We start from the raw sequence: 14,644 nt of genomic DNA on the forward strand, positions 1-14,644 counted from the left end.
TCAACCCGTGCAAATGGTCCAAGCTGGTAGAATTATTCCTAGTCCTCAACTCTTTAAGGATGCAGGAGAGATATTGCCACTAGGTCAACTGTATCAGTCATCATTTGATGCAATAAACAATGGAATGGATGTTACGAATACAGAACAGGACGATACAGTTGCTACTATTTCACGAGACGGCACAACCAAGACAACAGAAAAGAAACTCAAAAAAACTGGAGTCAGGGTTGATTTTTCTTTAGACGATGTCCTACGATTTTCAACATTGAGCCGTAGTGAGGCTGCAAGGGGACTCCAAGGTAATAGTATGCTCCCAAAAATTTGACAATAGTGTTGCTTTTTTTGTGGTCTTCATTATTATTTTCAACACGACAATCGCCTCTCATAGAAAAGTTGTTAAGCTTTTGCCAATAGTTTGTGTTATCTGAATTTCTCTGTTGCAGTCAGCGACTCGACATTGAAGCGTATCTGTAGGAGACATGGTATTCTTCGGTGGCCTCCTCGCAACATAAACAAGGTTAGGGCTTTTTGAAATTGGATTACATAATGAATTGGGACATGAGGCTTGGTTTGGTTATTACATAATGAATTGAAATCTGACTTACAGGGTCCAAATGTTTTATATTTTGCAAGACTCGGTAGTTATGTTGTTTGAGGAGATTTGAATATTTACACAATAAAGACTTCCTTTTTTTTAAACTGAAAAAAAAAAAAAGTAAATCCATAAGAGTTCAAATTTACTTATTAATTCTACTTGATTCCAAATTGGCAAAAGGATGAGGCATTTCCCATAGCGTTACCAAATGTTGGAGCTATTGTGCACGTTGATTCACTAGAAGAACCTTCATGGAGGGAACTTGATGCTGCAATAGATGGAGGACATGATCTCTGGGAAGACGATAGCTTGCCATCTATTTCTAATTTGGAGAATAAAGGTCAACCTACTTTTGCGAAGAGTCTTGGCGGTAAGCTTCTTCACCTAAGTTAAGGGTTGCTTGCAATCTTGGATCTTGTTTGTGAACCATCTAAATTCTTGCTCATGCAGTTAGAGCTTCCACATTCAAGCACATCGGGGGACAACATGGGATCACTCCGTGGCCAAATCGACAAGTAGTTCACTCGTTCATTTTTGATAAGTCAATTTGTTTTGTTAGTAGTAATTGTGTAAAAAGAGCAATAATTTTGCCCCTAAATTTTTACAAATTATGAAATTAGATAAGTATTCTCGAACTCTCGCAGAATGGAGAAGGAGCGATGACATGTCCAGATTCATTGGATCAGCCATCAATGGATGCATTAATTGCTGAACGAAATGACTTGGAGGTAACTTGTCCAACAGAAGGCACCATCAAAATGCAAAAAAGGGAGCAGGGAAAAACTGGAGTTCGAATTGAAATTTCTCTAGACGATATCCTTCTATATTCTGATAAGAAACTTAAAGATGCTGCAATGGACCTCAAAGGTAGGAAGGAGTACACTCTCGAGAAGGTTAAATCACATTGTTGCTTGTGGACCGTGGTCCTAATTGTTGCTTTCATCTCGACAGTCTCCATACAGATAGCAGTAGAGAACATAAAGGAATCTCTCATGTAAATTTTCCTTTTGCAGTTAGCGGATCTACATTGAAGCGTATCTGTAGGGGTTATGGTATCCATCGGTGGCCACCTCACAACATAAGTGAGCCCTCGCATATTAAGAACGAGGGACAAACCGTACAACTAAATTCTGATCTGCCTTTGAATCAAGCCTCAGTTAGTGTTGCTCACATAAAGCCAGAATCCCAAGAAGCGAATAAGGTTTTAGTTAAGGCAAAATATGGAGATTTGATGTTGAAGTTTGGGCTGTCTTTGTCGGCCGGGTTTAGAGAGCTGGAGCATGAAGTGGCTAAAAGACTGAACCTGGACGTTGGAACTTACTATGTCAAGTATCAAGATGAGGATGATGATTTGATTTTATTAGCTTGCGATGATGACTTACGAGCTTGTGTGCACAGTTCTATATCTCTGGGCAACACTTCGACATTGGTACTGCTTGAGCTAAAGCATCCATTTTGAATCCTGCTAATTAGGCATGTATATATCTATATGATCTTGTGTTCTGTAAGCATCTGATGGTCGTGCTGCCCTAAAGATCTGCACTTACAGTAGTTGTTCAATTAGTCATTTCAATGTCAGGAAGTTGTGCGTTCCTTTTTCAGCCACTCCTATTCCGGCCACTGAAGGTTTATATCTCATTTGTATGGAAGAAAAATTGATGAATGGAAGAAATCTAGAAAACCGCAGAGAGGTTGGTACAGGTATGCAACCAAAAACCATCTGGTTTTTAGCTATGCATTGCTCTCAGTGTTGAACAGAAATTGACAATGGTTTTACATGGCGAGAGACCGGAGAATAGAGGAGTGTAGTTCCTAGTTCAGAAGGTTTAGACAACGGAATTCCCAGCCAATGTAATTTTTATTTATTTATTATTTTTGGTCTTACATGAACAATTATTAGCAATACGTGAATTTGTTGTGTCAGTTATTGATTCATCTCGAGTGCCATCTCAAAAAATACAAATAATTCAAAATTAGTTAACTTCATGATCTCAGTAAAAGAAATTTATTATGCTGTTAAAGTTTGTACAGATTTCTCTCGTTTGACACGAAGTATCTCGAATTTTCCTGCGGAAAAGTAACAAAATGGCAAAATAAGGTCAAATAGTATCAGTAGTGTGCAAAATGTCAAAATGGCAAGATTTGGGTTCACCTGAGCCTCTCGCGTTTTATATGCAAAACTCTGTTACGGATCTTAATAGTTACTAAAACCGACCAGAACTAGAAAGGCCTGTTGCGCAAAAACCCTTGACTGGGGCTTTATGATGGAAATGCTACTGCTTGGAGTGTGACCTCTGTTTCGGCTGGTATGTTGGGGCCGTCCCAAAGTGCCTGGATGCCCCAAATGGACCAAATTAGTCAGAAGCAAATGGACGGGATCCGGCCCCCTTGGCTGGCCTTTGTGCTCTGGAGTGGTTCTCTGTAATGAGTTGAGCATCCAGCCCGACTGTGAGGAGTCTGTCAAAGGTGTCCATAACTCGAATGAGGCTAAACCTTTTCTGCAACCCATCCTTCTATTTTTTCGCTCTTTAGGCGCCAAGGGGCATTTTCGCTAAAAGTTATTGCATTTTGTTCACACTAACCCCAGGGCCGGACCATCCCCAAAATCCCAAGTTATTGGGGCACTCAAATATTTTTATTACTTGGGTTTGAGTAGGACTCTTGTAATACCCGTATTTGTCTTAAAAGTAACTTTACTTTAGTTGTGTATTTAGAAAATATAGAGAACAAAACAAAAGAAAAGGCATTCGGTGCCTTGTGCAATGTGTAGAGCATTTTGTGTTGGCATGTGCTGGACTTGGGAACTAAGCTGGAGGTGGAACTCATAAGGTGAACTTGGTGGTTTGAATTGATGACTAAGCATCAGTTACTATATAAGTGAACCTGAAGGCTCGAATCATTACGGTGGTAGGAAACTAAAAAAATTAGGTGGTGTTCCAACTAAAGAAAAAGAAAGTTTTAGAAAAAAGAAGGTAATTTCAAGCCTAAAAATCATGTGTTTACGCAAATAATTTTCCTACCAATATGGATCTTGTTTGATAGATTTCATTGAGATCTTTTATACGGTGCAAGAAAAATCAAAAAATTATCTTTTATTTTCATTATAGTTGAGTTTGAAAATTAAAGAAAAAGAACTTTTAAAAAAAGAATCCTGCCTGGAACACCCCCTAATAGTCTTTCATAGAGCAAAGTTATGGACAGTGGGTTCAATTTTGATGGTGATGAGATCTTGTACGTTATTCTTTGAAGAGGAATATAAGGTGGAACTATATCTGATGACAAGGCGATTTGAGGGTGAGGGTGAGTGTGAGATACATGTTCTTGTACAATATTAATGTTGGGATTCTTGTTTGTTGTGTTATGTGCAGTAACTGTATGTCGTGGAACTGTTTAGTATGTGACGGGGTGACTAGCTAATAAGCTATGCCAAAAGACAAGTTGGCCAATGGGCTGTGGTGAGGCTAGTGAGGTGGTATGTCATCCGTCATATACTGAGGAGGACCGGATATATGGTTCCATTTATGTGGAATGTGTTATATTCGTTGTTAATTGGTGTTATAAGTGGTGGTTGATGTTGTGTAGTTTATTTGGTGTTGATATTGTACACGTTATTATGTCTCACACACTTCTGGAGTCCTTGGGACTCCAGCTTGTAGGTTGGTTAGCAGGCCAGGTGCCGGTGGTGCGAGCTTGTCTGAGTTGCTGCGAGAGTGGGTGTTTATTTATTTTAGAGATAGTTGTAAATTGTAAAAAAAATTTGGAATAAAAGACAGATTGTGGTCTTTTTAATATCGTGGTGCTTGAGGATCCAGGTTGTTACAACTCTTTTTAAGAAACCCAAATAAAAAACATGGCTAATGGACAGGTTATATGTACTTCTGTTTTTTTCGCAAAATGTGATGTGTCCAGGCTCAAATCTTGGCTTTGCACCCCTCCTGAGGGCGAGTAACTCATGACGCGAACCCGGTTAATTGAATTCTGGATAAGTTTTTTCAAATTGCCTTAGGCCTTGGCCCATTTCTCCGAGCACCTGAGACCTCTCCTTGTGTCTAGCCACGTTTGCAGGCCCACTAAGGTGCATTGTCATTTAAGGTAAAAAAAAGTTTTGTAACTAGCCAATGTGGGATAAGGCAACCACAGGGTTTTAACAAATACACTAAAAATTTCAACAGATTACATACCAATTCTAACAGATGATATCCTCACATTCTGCATGTGTGAGAGGGCTAAAGCTTTACTCGCTCTAGTTTCTTATGATTTAGCTTGCTAAAGCTCCACTTGCTCTAGTTTCTAAAGAAAGGCCCTGATATCACTCTAAATCACTAAATTCACCATTTCGAAATGTTTGCGAACCATAATTTAGAAAGTTAGTTTTGAAACATAATTCTTGCTTGGTATTAGCATTTTAAGGGCATGCTCCTTTCTATGCTTGAGAGGTTTTGCCAAATTTTATATTGGTTCTCATATTATGATTGTTATAGAAATTGTTAAGTATTAACTCTTTAAGGGCACACTTTTTTTATTTAGGCCTTGGGCACTACAAATCCTTAGGGCGGCCCTGACTAACCCACAACTTCTTCCTCTTCGTACTTACCAGAAAAAAAAACCTCATCCTCTTCATTTTACCGTCCATTTTACGTCGAAACAAACAAAACCCATGATGTAGGTCAAACTTATGAAAGAATCCAGAAATGCGGTAAAAGCTGCCCATAGGCTTGTTAATAAGGGAGCTATTTTACTGTGAGGATGTTATATATATATATATATATATATATATATATATATATATATATATAGAGAGAGAGAGAGAGAGAGAGAGAGAGAGAGAGAGAGAGTACAATACACATTTCTTATTTAGGTGTGTATCATATGCACCCCCAAATGTTATATAATTCATAGAGAAAATGTTACGAATCATATATTGTTAAAAAGTTACGAATCATATTGTTAAAAAGTGACGAATCCTAAATATTACGAATTGTATTACTAAAAAGTTATGATTTTTTAGTATAAAAGTTACGATGTGCATCAAAATGTTATAAATCATAATAAAAATGTTACGAATCGTCTTGCTGAAAGGTTATGAAAACTAGAACAAAAATTACGAAACACACTAAAATATTATGAATGAATCATAAAATAGATGCATAAGGTACACAATTCTTAAAAGTGTGTATCTATTCTATCATAAAAGAAAAACTCCCAATTACCGTATTTGCGTAACATATCGGAATTGAAGCACGATATTACAACGGCGAACACGTGGGTGCCATAATAACTACTGGAGTATATTTTTTTTTTATCCGCAAACTACTATATCTTGTTGGACAAAAGTATCAAATGATTCCTTTATTTTTTTAATTTAAATGATGTTGGAAAAATGCCCGTCACATTATTAATCAGATCAAGCAGAAAATCTCTGCCAATGTCAAGGGAGAGGAGGTGGGGGGGGTACTTTCGAGATCTTTTCCCAAAAACTGCATCTGGTGATAGCATTGTTCAGGGTAAGATTCCAACTTCATATTCTTGGGGTTGGCGGCAAAGGGCCATGAAGTAAGAATTTGCTCCATTTTAAGATCTCAAATTCGAAATCTCTTAGATACTATCAATTTCTTTGAGGCAAATTCAATACAGAGCTTTGGTAGCCTGCAAGGAAGTGGTGAGATTGATCCTCAAAATTAATCGAAATTCGCATAAGTAGACTTGAACATCTGAGATTATTTGGAGAAAAAAAAACTTCATATCCTGTAAACCTGTGTTGTTTTAGATTTACTGGATTTAAATACTTCACAAATTGAAGATGCAAATTAAAGCATCCACCTCAAAATTAATTGGCAATAAGTGGAGAGACCGTCTAGGCTTATATATTAGTTTTGGAGGAGATATATGAACCGATGTGGGACAATTTTCAACACTCCCTCTCACGTGTGACCCCCAACTCGCACTTGGAGAGGTCAACAAAGGATCCAGAACACACGGATTACAACGAAATAAAGTGTAACTATGACACAAACAAGGGAAAAAAGCCTCCGAAAACCTTGGTCCGATACCATGTTAAAGCATACACCTCAAAACCAATTGACAATGAGTGAAGAGGCCGCTCAGGCTTATATACTAGTTTGGACGAGATAATTATTTCCAACTGGAACAACCAACAAGACAGAAACAATCGCCCATAAAAAAAATGACAGATACAAGACCTTGAATTGGAGAGACATTTTAATTTGAATTTGTTCAGTTCAATACAACTGCTCTTAAATAAATGCATACTGCAATGGCTAAAGACTAAACATCAAAGGCAAATCCTCAATACTCCCACAAAAAGGGGTATAAATACACAGGTAAATCTTCAGAGAATTGCCTTGTTTCCATTCCATGAAGCTTTCAGGTGCTCCGTACATACACAAGTGTCAAAAGTGGTGAGAAAGAAAGAAAAACACAGAAATCTTGCTTTACAAATACCCTTTTCTAACAACGAATGAACGGCAATAGGAAGTCCTTGCAACTTTTTTTAATAACTCAAATATCCAGACCTGCTTACACGCACCTTGACTTACCCGGGACCCAATAACACCCTAGGAAATGTACCCAATAACATTTGCAGAAACTGCAGATTACAGAACACTCTAATCTAAAAGCACCGCCTTCATCCTTCTTTCTCCAAAGAAAACGAATTTCTAACGAACATGGCTATGCTAGACCATAATTTTCTACCAATAGCCAATATTCTTCTCTTTGATTGCTTATCACACTACCAATAGCAGCCAAAATGATACTTCTTGAAGGTAGCTAGCTGGCTTGGACACCGCTGCCAGCTTCCAGAAATTGTGGTTACATGTAGACCTCTGCCTCCATCTCCCTTTCTTTATGAATTAACTTGCTGGATTTTTGGCTCTCTGCAATCGCCATGAGGCACCCATGCAAGAGAGATGCCACAAAAAGGAAAATTAATCGACCGGAATGCATCATCAACCTTCATCACCCTCCCCTAAAATAACACACATGACAATTCAGAAAACTAGATACAAGTGGCTGCCAGCATCATAGATACAAAATACCGGAACACAAAGGAAGGATAATAGTGGTATGTTTCCGAAGGCCATTTTGCTTTAAAAGTTTATATGAAACTATAGACTAGGTTTGATGCCTTGTCAACATGCTATGCATATCTTTACAGGAGAAGTTGAGAGAGAGAGAGAGAGAGAGAGAGAGAGAGAGAGAGAGAGAGAGAGAGAGAGAGAGAGAGAGAGAGAGAGAGAGAGAGAGAGAGAGAACTACAAATGCCTATTTTTTTGAGGTTAACGTTATTGTGTTTCATGCCTCCTCAGGAATGTATTGAGGTCTCATCTTATGATTGGAGGGCACAAATTAAAATAGGCCTACAAATGCCTCAAACACAGAGAAGCCAAAAAAGTTGCATAAATCCTGAGAATGAGATGCTTCCACCTTTCTCACCAGAAAGTGGCACCAAGGACAGAGATCAAAAGTTGTAATCCATGATAGTCGATAAAAACACGACACTCAAGTACATTATTTCAGGAAAGATTAGGGAAATGAGTATTTATGTCACACATTTATTGCAACCGGAATGAAGATTGAGGAAGCAGAGATATCATAGACAATCTGCATATAGCTTTCAACTTTGAGGCACACTTGACATGTGGAGGATGAGCTCAGGGAGCACTTGTATTGCGCCTGAGGCGCACTTGATCTGTGGGGCATGCGCCCGGGGCGCACTTGGAGTGCGCCTGAGACGCATTTGATCTGTGGAGGATGCACCCGAGGCGCATTTGGTCAGTAGAGGATGCGCCCGGGGCGCACTTTGATTGCTCCTGAGGCGCATTTGGTCTGTGGAGCTCAGCTAGTTTGCCCCAACACTTTGGTCTCAAGAAGCCTATAGCTCCCCTGTAACCAAATTTTATGAAGAAGGAGATGAAGCAGAGAGAGAGAGAGAGAGAGAGAGAGAGAGAGAGAGAGAGCTTTTTAAAATCTCCCATCCTGAACATGAAATGGACAGGAGTAGCTGTAAACCGTGAATGGATCGTACAAAACCAAACGAGGAGAGAAGCCAGTAATATTGTACTACTATATTAGATGGAAGCTGATCCCAACTGAGATCTTCGGCAACAACACCCTGCTCGGTTGCCGATCAAAAAACAAAAACACCCTGCTCAGTTTCATTTTTCTGCTCATTCACGTTCCCGAACCAATTCCAACATTAAAGCCAACATGAATGTTGCAAATCTAAAATCTCTTTGTCATTTGTGCTCAAAGTAGGAGTCCATAGGAACACAAAAGTTTACATGGAACCTTCAAATAAGGACTGGCTGGCAGCAAGCAGCGTAATTTTCTCACCCGATCCATGTTTACACAAACTAGAAGGGAGTACGAAACCAGAAAGCAAAAGTTCTACGGATAAGCTACACTGAAGAGTGATTTCTTTGTGTTCCAATTCTCTTCCATAATCTCTCCCTGTTGTTTTTAGTACAGTTATGCAAAAAGAAGTTCGTCATTGTGTTTCATGCCTCCTTAGGAATGTATTGAGGTCTCATCTTAATGATTTGAGGGCACAAATTAAAATAGGCCTACAAATGCCTCAAACACACAGTAGCGAAAAAAGTTGGATACATCCTGAGAATGAGATGGTTTCTTACCAGAAAGTGGCACCAAGGACATATCATCAAAAAGTTGTAATCCATTATTATCGATAAAAACAACACTCAAGTACATTATTTCAGGAAAGATTAGGGAAATGAGTATTTATGTCACACCTGAGGCGCACTTGATAAGTGGAGGATGCGCTCGGGGAGCACTTGGAGTGCGCCTGCGCCTGAGGCGCACTTGATCTGTGGGGCATGCGCCTGGGGCGCACTAGGAGTGCACCTGAGGCGCATTTGATCTGTGATTCTGTGGTCAGTAGAGGATGCGCCCGGGGCGCACTTTGATTGTGCCTCAGGCGCATTTGGTCTGTGGATCGGAGCTCAGCTAGTTTCATTTTCTGCTCATTCACGTTGCCGAACAAATTCCAACATTGGAGCCAACATGAATGTTGCAAATCTAAAATCTCTTCGTCATTTGTGCTCAAAGCAGGAGTCCATAGGAACACAGAAGTTTACATGGAACCTTCAAATAAGGACTGGCTGGCAGCAAGTAGCGCAATTTTCTCACCCGGTCCACGTGCCATGGACGTAATATCAAGAGTTACACAAACTAGAAGGGAGTTCGGAACCAGAAAGCGAAAGTTCTATGGATAAGCTACACGGAAGAGTGAAGAGTTTTGTTTAATTTTCTTTGTGTTCCAATTCTCATCCATAATCTCTCCCTGTTGTTTTTAGTACAGTTATGCAAAATGATTATAAATGGGCCTATAGTGTAATCAAGTGGTCTAAGTAGGGAAATTTGGAACACTAGCAACTTTGGTTGAGTAGCAAAGAAGATTACCAAATGCTCCAAACTCGAGGATTATATTAGCCGAAAACAATTCAAATAAAACACTATGTCAAGATATTCACCTAGTTGGCCATACATGAACACATAACATAGGTGTAGAAAGGTATGTAAATCGTGAAACCTAGTTACTAACTTTAGAAAGCGCAACGCTTGCTGTACATGCAATGTGGACTCCAGACTTGATTAAAAGAATAACAAAAAACAGAACAAAGAAGTTTAGTATTAACCAGAAGCAATGGCCACAGCAGCTCACCCTTAGACTGGGTAAGCCAGTCCTTGCTTTCTGAAGGGTCACCATAATTTTCGGTCCACGACGACAATAGAAATGTCATACCAACTGGAAGAAAGCATGCAGCAGCAGCAGCAATGGAGCAGCTCGGCCAAAGCTGAATGTATCGACCAGTAGATTCCCAAACAAACCTGCCAAAACGGCTACTAGACCATTGCCAAGAAATATGCCTTTCGAGAAGGTAAGTGACAGCAATTGTTGATCGAAACCCCTCTGCACATCACAAGGGAGTATAACTCAAAGAAATCAACTGAACAGGACAGGAAAATACAACAGCAATTGCCAATTCGCACCATATGTCCAGTAGTCCTCAAAAAAAAAAAAAAAAATTTCAGGAATTCCCCGATAAATGGGGCAAATCTTGTGTCATGTAATCCATACATTTTCCTTCCATATAGTTTCAAATTCAAGCATGAAATCTAAGCAAGTCCTTGCTTTCTGAAGGGTCGCCATGATTTTTGGTCCACGACGACAATAGAAATGTCATACCAATTGGAAGAAAGCATGCAGCAGCAGCTGCAAATGGAGCAGCTTGGCCAAAGCTGAACGTACCGACCAGTTGATTCCCAAACAAAAAACGGCTACTAGACCATAGCCAAGAAATATTGCCTTGGAGAAGGTAAGTGACAGCCATTGTTGATCGAAACCCCTCTGCACATAACAAGGGAGTAAAACTCAAAGAAATCACCTGAAAGGTATGCATGCCAAAGTTTTTGAAAGGTATGCCTTAAATTGACGTTAGACCTGATAAGACACATAACAGTACATGAACCTATAATCCATACGTTTTCCTTACATATAGTTTCAAATTCAAGCATGAAATCTAAGGAATAATTTTCGACAAGAAAATACAGCCACTTTCTAATCATACTAGGCAAAACATACATGTACACATAAAAGGGAAGTAGTAATTTAATTTCCATTTTCCACTACACAACCACTTCCTTTTTTAGTTATTAAAGTTTAGAGGGGCTGATATAGTACATCATAATATATAATGTGTATTTTACACTACATATATGGTGATAAGGTGAGAAAATCAAACAATAGGTCCTAAGCCCCTAACCACAACGTGACATAGCGATGGCCTTTTCTGAAATATAACACAATGAGCAAGTGTATTTGCAAGTGCATCTAGGAAGGGGGGGGGGGGGGGGGGGGGGGGGGGGGGGGGGGGGGGGGGAAATTATCTTGGGATTTTAACACTTTTATCCCCTTAACGGTTCATAATTTGTTTACAACAAAGAGACAAGAAAGGAAACACATAATAAAATAAAATAAAATAAAACTAGACTTAGATTTGACATTTCTTTAGAGGATGCATGTCCTACAATATTTAGCCTTGAGCCATAGGGATGCCGCAAGGGAACTCAAAGGTTGGTGCACTCTAAAAAATTAGACAGTATCCTTGCTTCTCGTCTTAATTGTTTTTTTCAATGATAGTCTATTCTCATAGAGAAATTCTTGAGCTTTCTCAGTAGAAATCAGAAAATAATTTGTGTTATCTGAATTTTTCTATTTCAGCCAGCGAATCAATGTTGAAGCATGTCTGTAGGAGATATCGTATGGACCGGTGGCCTCCTCACGATATAAACAAGGTTAGTCACTTTCAGACCATGCCATACACATATCATTCAACTTTAGTTCAGGTTCAGAGACATTATTCAAGCATAGTTTCAACTTCCTTTGAACTATGTGCTTTTTGAAATTAGATGACAAAATGAATTGAAATGTGATATCTGTAAGGGTCCAAATTTTTCTATATATCTTCTGCATCAGTCAGTAGTTATCAGGAATCTCGACACTGTTGTGTTTAATTAAGAAGATTTGGATGTTAGCATAATAATACTTCCTTTTTCGTAAACGGGGTTAGAAAAAAATAGTAAATCTACGGAATGTCAAATTTACTTATTAAATCATAGCTGGCCATCTATTTCTCATTTGGAGAATGAAAATCCACGAACACTTGAGGGTCTTCCACAACATTTTGGAGGTAAGCGCGCTTAAAGATGCTGCGGAAAGTCTTGGTAATTAAGCTCCTCACCTAAAGTACCAGTTGCCTTCTATCTGGATCTTGTGTGTGAACCATGAAATACTTTCTCATGCAGGTAGCGTATCCACAATGAAATGCATCTGTAGGCAGCATGGGATCAAACAATGGCCAAATCGACAAGTAACTCACTCGTTCATTCCTGATAAGCCAATTCTTTTTGTTTGCAGTAATTATGGTAAAAAGAGAAATTATTTTCTCCCCAAATTTTGTAAACATTATGAAATCAGGTCAGTGTTCTTGCACCGTTGCATAATGGAGGAGGAGTGAAGATGCAGCTAGATTCAGAATATCAGCCATCAATGGATGTAGTAAATACTGGTAGGAGTTTCATTAGTGCAGTACGAATCAACTCGGAAATAACTTGTTCAAGAGAAGGCACCATCAAAATGCAAGAAAGGGAATAAGGAAAAACAGTGATGATAAGGGTGAAATACGTAAGAGTATTTTAATGGCTTGCGATGAAGACCTGCTGGATTGTATAAACACTTCTAGATCTCTAGGTAAAAATACTGAGGTAGTGCTTGCGCCAAAGAAGCCAATGACCCATTCGTGTAAATGATATTAGCCTACCAACAGAAAGTGAGTTCATTTTGTTGATGACTCTATTTCACTAACTGTAGGGGTTCCTATGGAAACTAAAACCAGCTTTTCCCAAGCAATCTCAAGTGCTCTTTTGTTTGATTAGCTACATCCCACATCTCAATTCAAGGTAAGGCATTGAGGGCAGCATAGTAAAGTATGAAGTTGTAGAATTACCTTGAATTGTTGGGTGAAAAATACATCAAGTGGCAAAAAGCTTGAAGTTAGAGCTTTATCTAGGCTTCCATGTCAAGTACGTAAGTGTGTTCCCTTTTTTTTTTCAATGGTCAGCGGTGTCTGAGTTAGTTTATGCGCATCTTGATTAATCATCTCCTAGGTCTGGTTAAAGGCAGGCCATTCACATTGAGACTTAGGGTATTCACAAGAATTTTTTTTCTTGTGGCTGACCCTCATCGTTTGTATTGGCTAAGTGCAATTTGATGCGGCTAAGTGCAATTTGATGCGGCCAAAAGCAATTCGATGCAGCCAAGTGCAATTAAATGCGGCCAAGTGTAATTCGATGCGGCCAAGAGGAATTCGTAGCTGCCAAAAGTAGTTCGATGCGGCCAAGAGGAATTTGTAGTGGCTAGGAGTAATTCGATGCGGTCAATAGGAATTCGCAGCGGCCAAGTACAATTCAATACAGCCAGGTGCAATTCGATGCTGCCAGGAATAATTCGATGCGACCAAGAGTAATTCGTAGCGGTCAAGTGCAGTTCGATGCGGTTAGGAGTAATTTGATGCGGCCAAAAGTAATTCAATGCGGTCAAGAGGAATTCGTAGCGGCCAAGTGCAATTCAATGTGGCCAGGAGTAATTGGATGCGTCAAGTGCAATTCGATGCGGCCAAGAGGAATTCGATGCCACCAAGTGCAATTCGATGCGGCTAAAAGTAATTTGATGTGGCCAAGAGTAATTCGTTGCGGCCAACTGCAATTGGACGCAGCTAGAAGTAATTCGATGCGGCCAAAAGTAATTCGATACGGCCAAGAGTAATTTGTAGCGGCCAAGTGCAATTCATAGCGGCTAAATGCAATTCCATTCGGGCCTATTATGGTTGTCTTTCCCAACCTTTGGGTCTATATCAAAACGTCCCCATTGGGCTAGATGTAGGGGTGCAAACGATCCGAGCCGCTCGCGAGCGGCTCGAAGCTCGGCTCGACAACGGCTCGGTTTGAGACACAAACGAACGAGCTCGAGCTAAAATGTTGGGCTCGTTTCATAAACGAGCCGAGCTTGAGCTCGTCGAAACTCGGCTCGAATTGGCTCGCGAGCCCAACTATATTATATATATATTGTTTCATAAACGAGCCGAGCGAGCCGAGCTCGAGCTCTGTAAATACTTCTCGAGCTGAGCTCGAGCTCGAGTCCTGCAGCTCGTCACGAGCTCAAGCCAACCAAATTTTTGGCGAGCCAAGCTCGAACACTCTAAAACTCGGCTCGGCTCGGCTCGTTTGCAGCCCTAGCTAGAGGGCAAGATAGTATTGTGATTGATATCGAAGTTGTTGATTTGACTACCACATTCTACTCGGACGTCCTTACATGGAAGCCATGAAGGCAGTTTCCTCCAAAGTCTTTCGTTCTACGATGTTCCCTCCTGCCGGGAAGGAAGAATGAAATGAGATGTTTGGCAGTCTTAAATAAAAATACGGGGACATTCGATCTTAACGCCCCTACTA

At 39.8% G+C, this 14,644-nt stretch overlaps 1 protein-coding gene across 4 annotated transcripts; it reads left to right on the forward strand.

The window, feature by feature from the left end:
* Positions 1-13: 13 nt before the first annotated feature.
* On the forward strand, positions 14-2,577 carry LOC131317946 (protein NLP7-like). 4 transcript variants are annotated; one of them, XM_058347662.1, is made up of 6 exons: positions 14-299; positions 444-517; positions 776-965; positions 1,046-1,164; positions 1,240-1,462; positions 1,609-2,577. In XM_058347662.1, the coding sequence occupies exons 1-6, from the start codon at positions 14-16 to the stop codon at positions 2,052-2,054; spliced, it is 1,338 nt and encodes a 445-aa protein (XP_058203645.1). In that variant the 3' UTR covers positions 2,055-2,577. The 4 variants fall into 4 exon arrangements, with proteins under 4 accessions (XP_058203645.1, XP_058203649.1, XP_058203648.1 ...); XM_058347666.1 differs by having other exon boundaries at positions 1,046-1,110; XM_058347665.1 differs by having other exon boundaries at positions 776-935.
* Positions 2,578-14,644: the final 12,067 nt, after the last annotated feature.

The sequence above is a fragment of the Rhododendron vialii genome, chromosome 2a (assembly GCF_030253575.1).
Source record: "Rhododendron vialii isolate Sample 1 chromosome 2a, ASM3025357v1".
Classification (NCBI taxonomy): Eukaryota; Viridiplantae; Streptophyta; class Magnoliopsida; order Ericales; family Ericaceae; genus Rhododendron; species Rhododendron vialii.

Excerpts from the sequence above, each read along its gene's own strand:
- LOC131317946 (XM_058347662.1), top strand. The coding sequence starts at position 14 with ATGGTCCAAGCTGGTAGAATTATTCCTAGTCCTCAACTCTTTAAGGAT. Across the intron at positions 300-443 it reads GGCTGCAAGGGGACTCCAAG|TCAGCGACTCGACATTGAAG; the intron begins GTAATAGTATGC and ends TCTCTGTTGCAG. Across the intron at positions 518-775 it reads CTCCTCGCAACATAAACAAG|GATGAGGCATTTCCCATAGC; the intron begins GTTAGGGCTTTT and ends AATTGGCAAAAG.